The 17616-nt window shown below is 46.0% G+C and overlaps 1 protein-coding gene across 9 annotated transcripts in view; it reads left to right on the forward strand.

Annotated features, from left to right (window-relative positions):
* Positions 1-17616, forward strand: part of PSD3 (pleckstrin and Sec7 domain containing 3) — a 495595-nt gene that overhangs the window by 445353 nt on the left and 32626 nt on the right. For all 9 annotated transcript variants that reach the window (XM_027529597.1, XM_027529598.1, XM_027529599.1 and 6 more), the window contains 2 exons: positions 4822-4979; positions 7739-7883. In XM_027529597.1, the coding sequence (XP_027385398.1) occupies positions 4822-4979; positions 7739-7883 (303 nt within the window). The remainder of the gene's footprint in view (positions 1-4821; positions 4980-7738; positions 7884-17616) is intronic.

Here is a 17616-nt window from a genome sequence, read left to right on the forward strand (position 1 = left end):
TTCTCCTTGCAGAAATAGAAGACATTTTCCTGACTTTAAAATCGCTTATCTAACATGAGAAAATTAGTTGAAATGATCCTTGAAGCTCCTTTCAGTCTTAACATTCTATGAAGAAGTGACTTTCAGATATCTGATTATTTGAGTTATGGGCTAAAACACACCTTCATCTGATTTCCCGTTACGCCTTCCTCCAAGATCTGTGGGAGCACAATGTGCCCCCTGGTAAAAGAAAAATGAAGCTGAATAACTTTTAGAATGACATCTACCCAGAAATACACCAAATTTTTAAAAAAGATAATCATCAAATTATGAAAAATGTTTTTAGCGCCTTTTTAAAAATCAAGAATTAATACACAGCTTAGGATCCAGTTTAACTACTGACGTTTTTATGAAATCCTCATAGGCTCTCAAGAATGTCTTCACTTCTCTCACAACTATATTCTCTCAGTGGAAATCAAGACTATTTCAACTTTATTTTATTGTTTTAATGAGGTAGAGCACTTGTGCCTTGTACTCTGTAAACTGGAATCTGAGCATTTTTAAATTGACATTGGTGAATATCAGTTGACATTTGGTCACTTTCCAAGCTGGACTTTATACTCACCTGAGGGTGCAGATTTTCAGACTTGACGCCAACCTGTTGTTTGTACATATGTAGATGATCTTTGCGTTAGTGTGTTATGATCCAACTTCACATGACATTTAATTAACAAGCTTCTTTAAAAAGAGGAGAAAGCTTTTCATTTCATGCTTTAAGTGCATTTTAAATAAACAGCATTGTGAAGTCACATGCTTGGTGCTCACTAGGGTGGTAGAGAGCTCCAGTGAGTCATCCTGGATAAAAGACGTAGATTGCAGTGAACACAGAGGAGAGTAATGTGTTTTTAGGTATCATTTTCACCTTTCATTTGTTTGAGAAAATAGCTAGTAATTATTAGGTGTCATAGAGCATTTTATTTTTTTATAGAAAATTTCTTGATTGAATTTATCTTGCTCTCTTTTCTCATTTAGTTTGCATAGCCAAGAGTCTTAGGTTTGAAATGGTTTGATTACGATAATTTATCCTTTATTTCTTCTTTCCCAATACCATCATTAGACACCATCTTCAACTTTAAGCATTGAAAAATAAAGATGTCAGAATGAGCTCTGCAGAATAAAGTCTCTTCTTTTTATTCAGTTGTCAGCTCTAACTTTTCCAGTCTACCCTGAGTTTTATTTTGTATGGATTTGGAGCTACATTTTCTAGTAGGAATTCAGAATTCCAAACGTGTTTTGTTTGTATTTTGCCCTTTTTTAAAAATGATAAAATGATATTACTATTAACTAAAAGAGTGGAAGCCCATGTTGGACTTAAAATTCCTAGACTTTGGTTTCGTCCTAGTTACTATGATATGTCCTAGATCGTAGCTTCCCTTTCTGTCCTGTGTAGTATTTTCCTTCCAGTATCAGCTACCCTAGGGTTTAGGAAACTGCCTGAGGATAGAGTCCTCTTCAGAAACCACCGTGCAGGTCTCCCAAGTTGGTAATTACTGTTCGCTTCTACTTAGAGCTGTAATAAATGTTCATTTTAAAACTCTTAGCACTTTTAGAGTATTCCAGGAACATCATCCTTTAAGCTTGAAGAATGAGGTCAGAGAGAATAAGCCCCAGGAATAAGTACAGTTGCTCCAAAGGCCCAAGTCTCCCAGTGCTAATGGCTAAGGGTTGGTCTTTCTTTTCCTATTCATCCACAGCAGTATGTCAGGCATTGTGATATAGATAGGACCTACACTGGTAAGAGCAGAGTTTAACCCTGAACACCACAAATCTGAGCTGCACAGGTTCAATTGTTGGCAGATTTTTCAGCTGTGAGCACTGCATACTGCATGATTCACGGGAGATTGAATTTGCTAACCTGCAACTGTGGGCACAGAGGAGCGGAAGATGGGAAGAACTGCATAAACGGGAGGCAGATAAGTCTTATGTGGATTTTCAGCTCCCCCTGCCATGCGACGTTCCAGGGTTGCGGGCAGTTGTGGTCATTCCAGGGGGCACCTCCAGGACGAGAAGGGACAAAGGCCAACGGCAGAACTGATGCCTGGTGGACGGGCAGACGAGGAGGGGCCGGAGCTGTGGTCAGAGTGGAGAAGAGGCACCAGAGAGAAGTGGGAGGGGAAGCCATGGAGAATTTCAGCAGAATTGCTGACTTCCTTGGTTGCTGTGAGATGAAAACTAAAGAATCTGTAGAACTTTGCGGTCGGGAGGTCATTTCTGACCTTTGCTAAAGCAGATTCAGTGAAGGGTAGAAATGCACTCCAGGCTCCAGTAGGTTAAAGGGCAAACTGGAAATTAGTGTAAATAGTTCCTGTGGACTCCTGACTAGTTGTGTATAAAGGAAGAAGAGAGGTGAAGGCTAGAGGAGGAAGTGATACTCAGGAGGGACTGTTATCTTACAAATATAAGAGAGGCCCTGAGGGTGTTTATAGGCTGTGGGGAGGAAGCCCGTAGACAACCAAGGATTTAAAATATAGTGGAAAGATAATAACCAGGGAAATAAGATCCTAGGAGGGGTTGGTGGAGGTTGATCTGGAGTACAGGATCAACCCTAAGCACGATTCCTCTGTGTAAGAAGGAAAGACCATAAAGGTGGTTACGAATGTGTTTACAGGGTATGTAAGCAGAAAGTTTGATCCTCACAAGTTTGTCCTTATAAAATACAAGTTCAAGCTGCTGCTACTGCTGCTTCTAAGTCACTTCAGTCGTGTCCGACTCTGTGCAACCCCATAGACAGCAGCCCACCAGGCTCCCCCGTCCCTGGGATTCTCCAGGCAAGAACACTGGAGTGGGTTGCCATTTCCTTCTCCAATGCATGAAAGTGAAAAAATAAAGTGAAGTCACTCAGTCGTGTCCGACTCCTAGCGACCCCATGGATTGCAGCCCACCAGGCCCCTCCATCTATGGGATTTTCCAGGCAAGAGTACTGGAGTGGGGTGCCATTGCCTTCTCCGAAGTTCAAGCTTTGTGCTACTAAAAATTATTATTGGAAACTATATCAAGTAACATCTAAGTGCTTACTATCCGCTTTGAACATTATTTAAAGTTTAAAAAATGGGATCTCATGGAATTTCATCCTACAGCTCTATGAAGATATCACTCCTTCTCAAAGAATATGAACTTAATGAGTGAATTAATTAATCTAAGATCATGAAACATGGAAGAGATGGGTCCAGCTCCAGGCACCTGCCTGTGCTCTTAACCTCTGCTGGGATGGGACAGGCGTACTGAAGAGAATAGGGGACGCTCGGCAGAATGGAGCAGAGGGGTCACTGTGGACGGGGAAGCCTTGACCATTGGCGCTGGCTGCCGTTACTGTTGACGTCCGTTCTTAATCGCTGAGGCTCAATAGAGTTGTAGCAATCTTAAAGTAGTCATTTTACCATTTAGTATTGTAAACTGTGTGATTTTTATGTTGCAGTTGGTATGTACTGAGTGTCTTAGATTTCCCCCACTTGGTGTCGGCTATTACCGAGATAAGCCGCTGCTGTTTCTTTCTGACTCACTTTGAACTGATGGCAAGAGTACCCCTGAAAAGCGTGGTTTGTGCTGGGGCTGCAGGGAAGGGAGGAAGAGATATGAGTGTATAATTATTTTTTTGAAAATTTGTAAAATGAAACTGTGATAAATGAAACTGTGATAACAGAATAGACTGTATCTTCCTTTTACTAGTAAAAGGCTTTTGCTACTAATTAGAAGGTGAGGAGTATGTCTTCTTTATAAAAGAAGTGCAAGTTTATAGCATCATGTTTGATATTATAAAATATGGGAAGAGGAGAGAGGAACTTATTAGTAAAAAATATCTCCTATAACAGTTGTAATGTCTACTACACTTACATTGGTTTTCAGGTCTTTTTTATTCTTATGGACCCACGGAAATGACTAGATATAATAATAATAATAGTACAATAATAATATCACATTTTTCAACTAGTTGGGATTTTTTTTAGTTATGTTTAGGTGGAAGCTACACAAAAGAACCTTTGTAAATTCTATGAATTGTGTCTGGATAATGCTCAAAGATAAAATTGCATCTATCCATGATACCCTCCTTTTTAATATAATTTTACTCATTTTTCAAATTTATGATAATAGAGCTAATCTTTCTCCTGACTTAAGATTAAGCTGATTTTTCCTCTTTTCTTTCAAGTACAGCTGGAGAAATTATTTCATTTTACTGTTCATTTTTTTCTTCATATTATTAGCCTCAAAAGAAAGTAGCAGGAAAATGTGGAGTCTTTAGAGCAGACACAGTGGCCTGGTTTTCACCGGCAGTTCACTTCTGCTGATGGGTGTCCGTTTGTTTCTGAAACCAAATCGCCCTATGAGACCTTGCTTCATTTCAAACCACTGTAAAACGTGTATGATAGCTATTTCATCTTTGACCTTCCTTAGCTCTTTAATTACCCACTCCAGTGTTCTTGCCTGGAGAATCCCAGGGACGGGGGAGCCTGGTGGGCTGCCGTCTATGGAGTCGCACAGAGTCGGCCACAACTGAAGCGACTTAGCAGCAGCAGCAGCAGCAGCTCTTTAATTATTATATATCAGCTTTTGCAAAAGTGTGCCTTTGATAAATGTGTATTTTCTCATTCTGAGAATACTTTTCAAAGAAAAGGATGTTTAGTGACATTTATAAAGTAGCACGGAGTTGTTTTTACCCGCCATTCACTTGTTTTTTCACGCACCTTCGTGGATTTTCCAAACTTTTTCTTGCAGTTAATAGGTTTTAAAAAGAGAAGAGAAGATGAAGTCTGAACATGTCTTTGCTTTCTTCGTATCTGCCTACAGGACGAATATAAGCCAGAGAAGGCCCTGTCAGAGGAGGACCTGAAAAACGCCGTGAGCGTGCACCACGCGCTGGCCTCCCAGGCCACCGACTACGAGAAGAAGCCCAACGTGCTCAAGCTGAAGACAGCTGATTGGAGGGTCTTGCTTTTTCAAGCCCAGTAGGTTTCATTCGTTGGTTTGGTTTGGATTTTTAGTTTGCAGAGCACCACTTTCAGAGAAGGCAATGGCACCCCACTCCAGTACTCTTGCCTGGAAAATCCCATGGATGGAGGAGCCAGGTGGGCTGCAGTCCATGGGGTCGCTAAGAGTCAGACACGACTGAGCGACTTCACTTTCACTTTTCACTTTCATGCATTGGAGAAGGAAACGGCAACCCACTCCAGAGTTCTTGCCTGGAGAATCCCAGGGATGGGGCAGCCTGGTGGTCTGCCATCTATGGGGTTGCACAGAGTCGGACATGACTGAAGTGACTTAGCAGTTAGCAGAGCACCACTTTACACCAAGAAAGAGAATCGGGATCTACAGGGCACACTTGCTGAGTCAGTCATTAACCGGCTACAATAGAGAGACAGCGATCTAAGGAAACTAGACTAATGGAAACCCTGGGGCACGCTTTCTGTTTCCTTGGAGTCGCCCTGTGACCCTCTGTCAGCCCCTGACCAGCTCTGGATGTAACATCCTCATAAAGGAAACCAGGGCTTTAGTGCAAGTCCTGTCACGCAGTGAGTGCCGCAGATGGGGACTCAGATGACCGACCGCTGCCTGAGTCTTTGTCGTGCCCACAGTTTAACCTCTGTGAACCTCAGCTTGTCCCTAGCACACGTGTCACAGGGTTCTGGTGAGAAGCAAAGGAGATCAGGTGTGCAAAGAGCCTCGACACAGTGCCTGGCACACAGAGGCTGTGCACGAAGTGTGGATTTCACTTCCTTCTCTCTCTCCTCTCCTTCTGAGCTCTAAGAGTCTGTGATTAAACTAGAAGGAAAAGATAAAATCGTACTGTGGGCACGGAAGCAGGGTGGATTGCCTATGTAATAAGGAGTCTGTGACAGCCTTCAGATGAGGGATGGAACACTCCGTGTGGAGAATTCTGGGTTTATGAAGTGAGAAACTTGGGATTTTGGGAACTGAGCCTCTAGAACAGGCAGTCTAGTCGCACACGTCGCATCGGTGTCCATGGCAGGCACTGCTAATTATTCACGGCGTGCCTTTTACAGCCTGAGCTTGGCTTCAGAACCACTCTCAACCCAGCCCCGCCAGGTGACTGCATTTGGCACTGGCATGACATTTGACATCGAGATAGTAAATATGGGTCTCTGCGTGCTTGTTGATGAAAACAGTGGAAGATGAGAAAGGGGAATGAGAACAAGAACAGGTTCTCTGGCGATCTGTGGATGCTGAGCTTGCAAAGGTGTAAAACTGCTGACATCCGGTGAGGAGGAAGTTGTAAGGAAACCCAAGTTACACAGGATATTTTTAGTGTAGGAGTAAGACAGTTAACACCCAAGGGAACCACAGCCAGATGCATAATTACGGCTATTAGTCATAAAAGTCCTTCAAATTATTCTGTTCCCCAGCATTATTGTTTTTAAATGTCTAAAAGTGCCGGATATGATAACTCAGGAGATCTGATTACTCCAAATATAACTGATGCAGAATTGAGTCCAGTGAAAGAGAGGCGTGGGGCACGGTGAGGGAGACCCCTGGTGTGCTGTCCGCTCAGCGTGATCGCTTTCAGGGGGATCGTGCAGAAAGGGATTTTTAGATGGGCTGACTTTTTGTCCATCTTTGTATCGACTGTACAGCCGGCGGGTATCTCACCTAGCTCGGATCTGTTTCTTCCATTCCTTTACGAGTTCACAAGCCTTGTCAGCGCCGCACTCTGCTAACATGGCCTACAAGTTCACAGTGTGACACTGACCTCAGGAGATTTCCACATCCTCTCAGGTGGATATTTTTTGTCCTATCGAGGTGCACCTCACATACTTCTAAGTTCACAGTGACGTTCAGTAAATTTGCAGAATCGTGCAACCCTGTCCAGCTGTAGAACACTTCCATCACCCTACAGAGACTGAGCCCCTGTGCCGTTCTCACCCCTAGCCCGGACACCACTGGTCTCCTCTTTGTATGCCCTTTTCTGGAGTTTCCATATACCCGCAGGGTAGAGTATGTGGGCTTTTCTGTTGCTCCGCGTAAAGGTGTGGGGTCGTCCACACTGAGGCCTGTCTCGGCTCTCCACGCCTCTGCTGCTGGGTGGTGATGCTCTGTAAGGATACAGACTTCACTGTGTCCATTCCTTCACCAGTTGATGGACATTTAGAGTGTTTCTCCTTTTTGACACTTATAAATAATGCTCCTGTGAATTGCACATACAAATCTCTTAGTGCCTATATGTTTTTATTTCCCTTGAGTAAATATATACCTAGGAGTAGAATTGCTGATAAATTTATAGTTAATTTTGTTAAAAAAACTGTCCAAATTACTTTCCAAAGTGGGTGTATATACCTCTTTATATTCCCTCTATCAGTTTATCACTCAGTTGCATTTTAAAATCAAATTATGTGATTAGAAGAGATGAGTTAATTTGTAAATTAGTTTCTGACTAGCCTAGTATCAGCATAACGGGAAAGCAGAGGCTTTAATGAATACTTTCTATGGAGTGATTCTGCTTTGTTTCCTCTGTATCCTCGGGCGGTAGTCACAGTCTTACTCCTTGATGATCATGGGATCCAGGGCCTTTCGTTGCCATGGCGAATGCTGTTGAAAATGTTCCTCTCCAGTGAAGTTTTGCCAGGGATTAATTGGTCCCAAGAAGAGTGAATGATTTTATATGTCATTTTAAATCAGTGGTGAGAAATGGGCAGGATGCCGTGCATGCAGGTGTGGAAATACCCTGACATAATATGCCTGTGTCTCCTAGGAGCCCGGAGGAAATGCAGGGGTGGATAAACAAGATTAACTGTGTCGCGGCTGTGTTTTCGGCACCGCCGTTTCCAGCAGCCATTGGGTCTCAGAAGAAGTTTAGTCGCCCACTGCTGCCTGCCACCACGACAAAATTGTCTCAGGTAAAGGCATTTTGATCTTTACACCTTGTCATTTCACACTTTGTAAAGTGGTCTTACTATTTGTATTCGAATAATGCCCCATATTCTGGGGGCAAGGATGAGACCTCAACCTGGAGGGCCTTGTTGTCAAGAGGGCAGACGCAGTGTGCCTGGGGCCTCTACACTTCGCATGGGAAGCAGACACGGCGGACTCGAGATGGGGTGGATGCACACTTTGAATTTGTTTCTAAAGTTAGTTTACTACTCAGTTATACCAGCCTCACTTTTATTTTTGTTTTTTGTTTTGTTTTTCCCAACAGTTCATATTTTTTAAACACCTGGCTAAGGATAGATGTCCTGCCTTGGAAACCAGCTTTTTATTCACTCATTGATTTAACTTTTCATTTTACTGAGCTTTTCCCAAATTCCAGACTGTGTGTGATGCTGGAAGCATTCCCAGGGACCCACTGCTCACAGTGCAGCGAGGCAGGGCCTTCCCCACCCTTGGGAGGATCTGAGTGGACCTTGGTGGTTTTCCCAGAGAATGCAGACAGAGCACACGAGAACTCTCTTCGGAGGTGTTCACTTGAGCTGCTCTCCTTTTATCGGGTCGATGTTTTTGAAGGTCACATTTTATGGCGCTCCTTTCCTGCTTACAACTCTGTTCTAAGGACACTGCATACAAGCCATGTCTACCAGTTTTAAACCTGTCTGCAGGGCCACTATTTCCACTGACTTGTTAAGGATTTCGGAAGCTGCTTTGACGTCTTTGTGAGTTTCTTATCGGTGCAATAATAGAGTTGCATCTGGCTGTGATCAACCAGGTCTTGATATTAACTAGCTCCTCCACACACCCGACATCATAGTTATCAACAGAGCATTTATTAATAAGAGCATATCATGTGCCTATTGTACCTCAGAGACTATTTTTGGCTCTGGAAATAGAAAGGCAAGTGAAACCCAGGCAGTCTCAGGGATCCAACTGGCAGATACAAACAAGCAAGTAATTGCAACAGTTTGATCAGAGGCACATGTAGGATAAGTCCAGAGGACCTTGCGGGCTCCAGACAGGGCCTGGCCTTGGGGGTGAGGGAGACACTCACAGGATGGGCGGCAGGACGGGTGTGGGAAAGGGGGCCGCCCCGCAGAGTGAGGCCAAGAGGGAGGGGGGCAGCGCAGGTGTGGGAGCCGCGCTGCGTCATCAGGCGCGACTCGAGCGCCCAGTGTCATGAGAGGCGGGACGCATTCCTCTGTGGAGTTGTGTGTGTGTGTGCACGCGAGCTAAGGTGCTTCAGTTGTGCGTCTGACTCTCCAACCCCATGGACTGTATCCCGCCAGGCTCCTCTGTCCATGGGATTCTCCAGGCAAGAATACTGGAGTGGGTTGCCACGCCCTCCTCCAGGGGATCTTCCTGACCCAGGGATCAAACCCCCGCCTTTTTTTTTTTTATTAATTAATTTATTTTAATTGGATGCTAATTACAGTATTGTAGTGGGTTTTGCCACACACTCACATGAATCAGCCACGGGTGTCCATGTGTTCCCCGTCCTGAAGCCCCTTCCACCTCCCTCCCTACCCCATCCCTCAGAGTCATCCCAGTGCACCAGCCCTGAGCGCCCTGTCTCATGCATCGAACCTGGACTGGCGATCTGTTTCACATATGGTAATATACATGTTTCAATGCCATTCTCTCAAATCATCCCACCCTTCCCTTTTCCCACAGAGTCCAAAGTCTGTTCTTTACATCTGTGTCTTTTGCTGTCTCGCATATAGGGTCATTGTTACCATCTTTCTAAATTCCATGTATATGCGTTAGTATACTGTGTTGGTGTTTTTCTTTCTGACTTCCTTCACTCAGTATAAACCCCCACCTCTTGCGTCTCCTGCACTGCAGGCAGACTCTTTTACCTGCTGAGCCGCCAGGGAAGCCTCTGCAGCTGGTACCAAGCAAAGGCCAAATGATGAAAGGTCACGAGGAGGATTTGGGATGCCTCACCATCCCCAGCATCCTTAGGAAAGTAGTGTAAGTAGGGAATTAATGTGATCAAATCACTGCTTCAAATTTTTTTCTTTTTACAATAGGAAGGAAGTATCAGAGGTGGAAACTAATATAAGAAAAAGGCGTTTTCAATAGAGGAAAAATGAGTTAGTGAAGGAGGAGATGGACGGAGTAAGAGGGTTTGGGACCTCCGGATGGTCCCATTAGCTCCATGAAGTGAGGAATCGGGCTGTCCTTAGGCGTGGGCTCTGGGCACTGTGGTGTCCCCTCTGGCTTTGGGTTCCCCCTCATCTCCTGCTTCCCTCTTGATGCTTCTTTCCAGAGTCTTTTGCTATGTCCTTTCTCTCTTTGTACCTCCAGATGTTGCAAGGAGTGCTCAGAAGCAGAGCCGAACAGACACTTGAGGAACAATAGTTTTTAAGTTAGTCAAGAAAAACACAGGGGAAATGTTAAGGTACCAACAGGACAAAAACGATCTCCGGTGAAGTGGCAGGAGGTGACTGGCCGCTGCGGCGAGAGCAGCATCAGGGGCGCCGGCTGGAGCGCACGGTGGGCGCCCTCGGGGATGAAGGCAGTGAGGACGTGGAGGAGGGGCGTGTGGGGTCCCGCCCAAGTGCGTAGAGGCAGGCTGGTGCAGAGAGCAGAGGAGATGTGGTTTCAGGAGACGTTCTTTCGTTTCTGTAAGTTCATCGTTATTATTGATGTGGTTTGGTTGATGCTCCCCACGTAAGCTCTAGTTCATGGACTAACTACCAAAAAAACCTGTTAGGAACAGGAAGGACCAAACAGCTCACTTTACAAGGCAGAATGGCGTTTAACTTTCAAGGATAATAAGTGTCCTAAGAGAAAAGGAAGGCTTTACTGCTTATTGGCCAGACTTCTTCATCCACCCAGCTAAAATACGAGCTTTCAAACCAAGTGCATTTCCCCACTTTAATTTTGGGTACTTAACATAAACAGTAAGCCACATTATACGAGGTTCAGTTCAGTTCAGTCTCGTTTCTTAGTCGTGTCTGACTCTTTCTGACCCCATGGACTGCAGCATACCAGGCCTCCCTGTCCATCACCAACTCCTGGAGTTTACTCACACTCATGTCTGTTGAGTGGGTGATGCCATCCAACCATCTCATCCTCTGTTATCCTCTTCTCTTCCCACCTTCAATCTTTCCCAGCATCAGGGTCTTTTCAAATGAGTTAGTTCTTCGCATCAGGTGGCCAAAGTATTGGAGTTTCAGCTTCAGCATCAGTCCTTCCAATTAATATTCAGGACTGATATCCTTTAGGATTGAGTGGTTGGATCTCCTTGCAGTCCAAGGGATTCTCAAGAATCTTTTGCAACACCGGAGTTCAAAAGCATCGATTCTTTGGTGCTCAGTTTTCTTTATATTATTATATTACACAAGGTTAGAGGAGAGAAAAACAGTTGAACAACTTGAGGCAAAAATACTTTCAAAGCTTGAGTTTTATTTTATTAATTTCACTAGGAGTTTTCCAGTTGGTATTTTTCAATAGATTGGTCTTTCTCGCCATTACTCCTGTAAAAGATCTGGGGTAAAAGGTGATCTGAAGTTAAAGAGGAACATTAGTAACTTTAGAACAACATGTGAGCTTTTCCTTGCTCTTTTCTCACTGTGGAACCTACATTTCTATTTATTTTCTACTTGGAAAATGTGAGTGAGTAATTGAAAGTAGCTCAGTCATATCTGACTTTTTGCGACTCCATGGACTGTAGCCCGCCAGGCTCCTCTATCCATGGAGATTCTCCAGGCAAGAATACTGGAGTGGGTACCTGTTCCCTTCTCCAGGGGATCTTCCCAACCCAGAGATCCAACCTAGGTCCCCCACATTGCAGGTGGATTCTTTACGCTGTGAGCCACCAGGGGAAAGTATGCTTCTGTCCTATTTGTGTGTGGGCTGTACATTGGTAGGGCTTCCCAGGTGGCTCTAGTGGTACAGAACCCACCTGGCAGTGCAGGAGACACAAGAGCCACGGATTCATTCCCTGGGTCAGGAAGATTCCCTGGAGGAAGGCATGGCAGCCCACTCCAGTATTCTTGCCTGGAGAATCCCATGGACAGAGGAGCCTGGTGGGCTACAGTCCACAGGGTCACAGAGGATCAGACAAGACTACAGTGACTACATGTGTACATTCATTGGTTAGTCACTTATATGTGAAAATGAGTGTGTTTATTCATTTGTGTATTTTTACCACAAGACCCCACCACCTTTGTCATGGCAGTCTCTTATTTTAAACAAATGCCCTACATTGGAATTTAAAATGAAATGCGTAACATTTTTTATATTTTTCCTCATTTTGAACACAGAAGTGTAAAAAAATACATATGTAATGTGATCAAAATGGTGAGTTCACAATTTTAAACAAGCAAGTAGTGACCAGCAAGAAGCATCCTCTGTGTCACATAAGATGACCAAACCCTTTCAGGAATTTAATTTCTTTGTTAAAAAAAAAAAAAAAGAATACAATGATGCCACCCCCACCCCCCACCCCCAGACAGGTGAGTCACTGAGACTTTGTGGGCCTCAGTTTTCCTTCTGGAAAACGAGGAGATTGTCTAGACTGTTTTTTAAGATTCTTTCTATCACTAGCTCTGTACATTTTTTGCCCAGGTCATCATATTTGTTTACCACCTATGGAGAATGTGCCTTGCCCTTGAGAGTAATCGGAAAATTAGAAGCAAATATGTGGAAGCCAGCTCGTGATCAAGAGCAGGTTAGAGAAGGGGAGGGTGCTGGTGTGCAGACCGTCTGCTCCAGGTGTCTGGGCACCTTCCGCTTTGCTGAGTCACAGTCACCCTCCTCGAACCCGGGAGGCGTGTCTGGATGCCCCCCAGGCCTCCCCGCATTCAGGGCGAGGCTCCCCCTTCACCCCGGGCAAGTTCTCGGCCTCGGCCCTGCCGACCTGGGCCCTGAGCCCTGCGTCATTGTGGGTCGTAGGGTGCTGAGCGGTGTTCGCAGCCTCTGCCCACTCAGTGCCAGTATCACCCCGCTTTGTGACAACCAGGACTGGCTCCGGGCACTGCCCGGCGCCCCTCGGGGCCACAGCCCCCACCGTCTGCAGCCACCGCTCCGGCCCGGCCATCTTGCCCTCCTGCACAGCCTGCTGCCCCTCCCCGGCATGCCAGACCACTTGGGTAATTTCAGTCTACAAAATAGACATATTACCAGGGTGAGAAAAAAAAAGTTAACCAGTATTAGGAAAAAACGAAATATTCAATTAGAAGATTGGTGCTTTTAAAGACACTGTTCATCACCCTGTCATTTGCAAGCTTCTCTTTAATTTTATTCTTGTCTCCTCTCCAAAGCATATTAGCCACTGCTCCTGAAATCGATGACTGTCAGTGTGGCAGGGTTCTCTGCGAGCAGCTCTGCTGTGTGGGAGGAGTCGCCTTCTCGTAGTTGCTTTTGCGGCCCTGTTGCCAGAGCACATTTCTCTTCCTGTCGCAGGTGGAGAGACTGGTGTGAAAATCTTTTAAGTTTTGCTTCTCCTTCCATGTAGCACTCCAGACTTAGGACTTCGTGGCTGGCCATCTATAGGATCTTTCGGGCCTCCTTTTCTACTCATCAGGTAGTCATTTTCAAACATTAATGCACATAATTTACCAGGGGACTTACCTAAAATGCACCTTTCTCATCTCCGCCCACTCCTCCATCCATCGGGTCTCAGCCAGGGTCCCCAGGAATGTATGTGTTTCTAAGACCCACCCTGTGCCCAGCCACCTGCCCTGCAGATCAGAGACCCCACCCTGCAACGTACCTGGCTCCCTCCCGCGCATCCCCTGGAGACCACGCCTCCTGCAGGGGTGGTCTCCCCCACTGCCTTGTCCTGTTTCCCTCTTTGACTCCCAGCCATGGTCCCGTTAGAGGCTGACTCTGGATGCCCACCGAGTGCTCCCTGTGGAGGGCCAGGCCTTGTGTTAGCATGGATCACAGACAGGAGATTGCTGTGTTTGCTTCCAGCCTCGTGTTATCCATCCCATGGTTTGACCGCGGGGCAGCCGTGCTGAGGCCCGGGAGACGGGGCGGCGTTGGTTCACAGACTGGCCCTGCGTGAGGACGGCCAGGGGAGGCCAGAGACAGGGGCAGCCACTGCGGGCTGCTCGAGGCGGGTTTAATGCGCACGGGAGCTTACTGATGAGTCTGGAGTAGCTGAGAGACAAGCCGACCCTGCACCTGCCCCCAGGATCTTGAAGTTTATGAGGAGCCTTGACTGGATTCAGTCATTGGGCCAGATGGTCCCAGCACCACCTGCTGTCTCAAGGCCACAACCTGGGGCAGCTCCTAGCATGGGGAAGGCAAGAAGGCACATCCCGAGGTCGGGGGCTGGGTGAGGAGCCTCCGATGGCCCAGCGCCAGCCAGGGTCACCGGCTGACCCACCCGCCCTCTTGGTGACCTCCTGCATGGCGGTCATGAGGAGCGGAGACTCCCGACGATGGCATCCTTTTCCGGGCATGTCCCTCTCTGGCCAGAGCCCCGCCTGCCCACCCACTCAGGGTCACACGCTCAGTCCAGCCACTCCTTCTTCCTAAACATCTTTCTACCATACCCATGTCCCTCAGCCAGACTCTGGTCACCTTGACCTCTGGTGTCCTGATTTTTTGGATCCTTTGCCTTGTCAGTACTAAATATTTGAGTAGGTATCCTTCAATATATGTATTGAATCTTTTTAATAAAATGTCTTACATGTCCTACTATCAATATAACATAAGAAATGCTGAACGTCATTAGTCATTAAGGGAATACAAATCAGAATCACGAGATACCATTAGGATGGCTATACATTTTTTAATTTTTTATGAAAAGTAATGTAGTGGTGAGGTTATGGAGAAATTGCAACTCTCACATATTGCTGCTAGGAATGTAAATACTTTGGTGGTTTACCAAATGATTAAATATAGACATGTTTTAACAGCAGTTTCACTCCTACTTTGATAACAGGAGAATGCAAACATGTACTCACATAAAAACTTACACGACTGTTCATGGCAGTATTGTTCATAACAACCTAAGGTGGACACGGGCACCGGCTGCTGCTTGGATGAATGAGATGTTACCTAGCCACACACGGGGCTTGATTCAGCCGTTAAAGAATGCAGCGCTGACACCCCAGTGTGGACGAGCCTTGGGAACCGTGCTACGTGAAAAGCCAGCCACAAAAGAGCATATCATGTGATTCTATTCCAAAAGGTTCCTTTTAGGGGAACTAAAATGTCATAAAATTAAATGCAATGGTTTCACAGCCCTGGGAATATATTTAAGAGCTCTAAATTGTACATTTCACATGGGAGCTTTGTATAGTAAAGTGTGAATTATGCCTCAATGCTGATTTAAAAAATTTCTCCCCAGCGGGTCACCTTGCCTGGGGTGCACACACCCCGCTTTGGAGAGCTCTGGCAGCCTGTTCCTAGAACCGGTTGAGGTCCCTCTTGTCCAACTCTTGTTTCTCTTCAATCCATCCTGCACAGTGCTGGCTAAAATAGGATTCCTTCGGTGTCATGTAACCAAAACTGGCTCACTATTAGCAACAAAACACAGTCTAGACTCCTTGGCATGAACTTGGACTACAGTGTTCCACACCTTTTCAGAATAGACAGCTTTCATATTCATTTCTTAGAGAGCTGTATGTAACATATGGGTGGGCTTCCTTTGTGGCTCAGTAGTAAAGAATCCTCCTTCCAGGAGATGCAGGTTTGATCCCTGGGTCAGGAAGATCCCCTGGAGTAAGTGATGGCAGCCCATTCCAGTGTTCTTGCCTGGAAATGCCATGGTTAGAGGAGCCTGGCTAGCTACAGTCCATGGGGTTGCAGAGTCTGATACAACTTAAGGACTAAAACAACAACAATGTAACGTATACCAAGTGCTCAATCAGACAACTAGGTTATTACGCTGAAGCTCAGCAAACACTCCTTCAGGTCTTTAAAGGGTCTTAAAAGTGAAACAATGAAACAGTCTTCCTGGTGGGGCTTTCAGCAATTGTCCCTTTGGACCGCTGCTTTGAAGTCAGGTGTTCTTTAGTCTAAATTCCTGCAGCTCAGGTTTGATGAAGCTGCAGCGTTTAGCAATTTGCATCGTTAATTGCTGGCAGATTCCTAGAAATGTCATTATCTCCTAAATCATGTCTACTTTAAAACAGCACAAGCAAACAGTCTGAGGTCTCCCTCTCTACCTTCCCCCTTAAAAAAAAAAAGAGTCCATTTATTCAGCTCGTTTCCTAAGGGGACCAAATGTCAGGTGGCTTGTGAGGTGTGTGGACATTATAAAAAGAGCTAAGACTCATCTTCAGCTCCTAGGTGCTAGATGTTGGTTAAGTGACTTCTACAAGCCAGAACCATGCCTCTTGCTCTCCCCCTGCCCAGCACCATACTAGACCCCCAGGAGCTGAGAGAAGGCGAAATGACCTCTCTGCCTTCAGAGAGCTTGTAATCAGTAAGGAAGATAAAATTTACAGAGGTTCGGGTATATTTTGTTAATAAGCATGTGGTGTGGACATTTAAGGCTTCTCCAGTGGTTCAGTGGTAGAGAATCCGCCTGCAGTGCAGGACCCATAGGAGACACGGGTTCTATTCCTGGATCAGGAAGATCCCCTGGAGGAGGGCATGGTGACCCACTGCAGTATTCTTGCCTGGAGAATCTCCATGGACAGAGGAGCCTGGTGGGTCACAGTCCATGGGGCCACAAAGAGTTGGACACGACTGAAGGGACTTAGCACGCGCACACACATGGACATTTAAGTGCTATAGATAGAGAAGTGGAAGAGGCTGTGACATCTGGGGATTCTGGCTCTGAATGGAATTGGAGAAAGGATCTGGGTTAACACCTGGGTGTCTGGGAGCCGCGGGAGAGAAGGCAGATGAGGACGGATGAGTTTACTGACAGCCTTGACAGCTGAGGTCAGCGCTGGTCCAGGAGGGAGCAGACGGTTTTGAAGCTCGTGTTTTCAGCAGCTCTTTGGGTTTTAAATAGTTGTCTAGAGGCTCAGAATTGGGAGAATGGGGCTGCTGCTCCTCTGCCTTTACCCCTGGGGCCTCCAGCAAGAACTTGATCTTTTTGGATCTCCATGGCTTCCAAGAGGAAGAGGTTAGAGGGGTGACGAAGGCCAGGGTCTCTTTCACTATTGAGTTCCTGGGATTGTGTATTCCACAGCGAAAAAAGCACTGAGTACAGTGCAGGAGACACAAGAGATGCAGATTCAATCCCTGAGTCCAGAAGATCCCCTGGAGAAGGGCATGGCAACCCACTGCAGTGTTCTTGCCTGGAGAAACCCATAGACAGAGGAGCCTGGAGGGCTACAGTCCATGGGGTCACAGAGAGACAGGACTGAGCACACGTGCGTGTATGCACACGCACACACACACACAAACACACACACACACAGTGCCTGTCGCCTAGTAGGTGTGCAGGTGGACAGCTGTGTCCACCTCAAGCTTCCCTCCCCTCCCTGAGCCTTGTGCTTGATATAAAAGGATGCGGAGCTGACTTGTGCCTGGCTGGCAGCAGAACCGTCCAGCTGAGCCTCGAAGGGGAGGCTTTGGCCCTATCTCAGCCCTGGACTCACTGCGAGGTCATGAGCAGCTAGGTTACCTGTGCCCATCACCTCATCAGCTAAGACGTCTCTTCGTGAGATTAGAGTTTGGTATTTTAAAGGAAAATATGAAATTTTCTTCAAAGTCAAACTATAAGTAGGAAAAAATTCAATATTAAGTGACATCATTCGAAACTTGCCTTTTGGATAAAAT

This window comes from Bos indicus x Bos taurus, chromosome 27 (assembly GCF_003369695.1).
Source record: "Bos indicus x Bos taurus breed Angus x Brahman F1 hybrid chromosome 27, Bos_hybrid_MaternalHap_v2.0, whole genome shotgun sequence".
Taxonomy (NCBI): domain Eukaryota; kingdom Metazoa; phylum Chordata; class Mammalia; order Artiodactyla; family Bovidae; genus Bos; species Bos indicus x Bos taurus.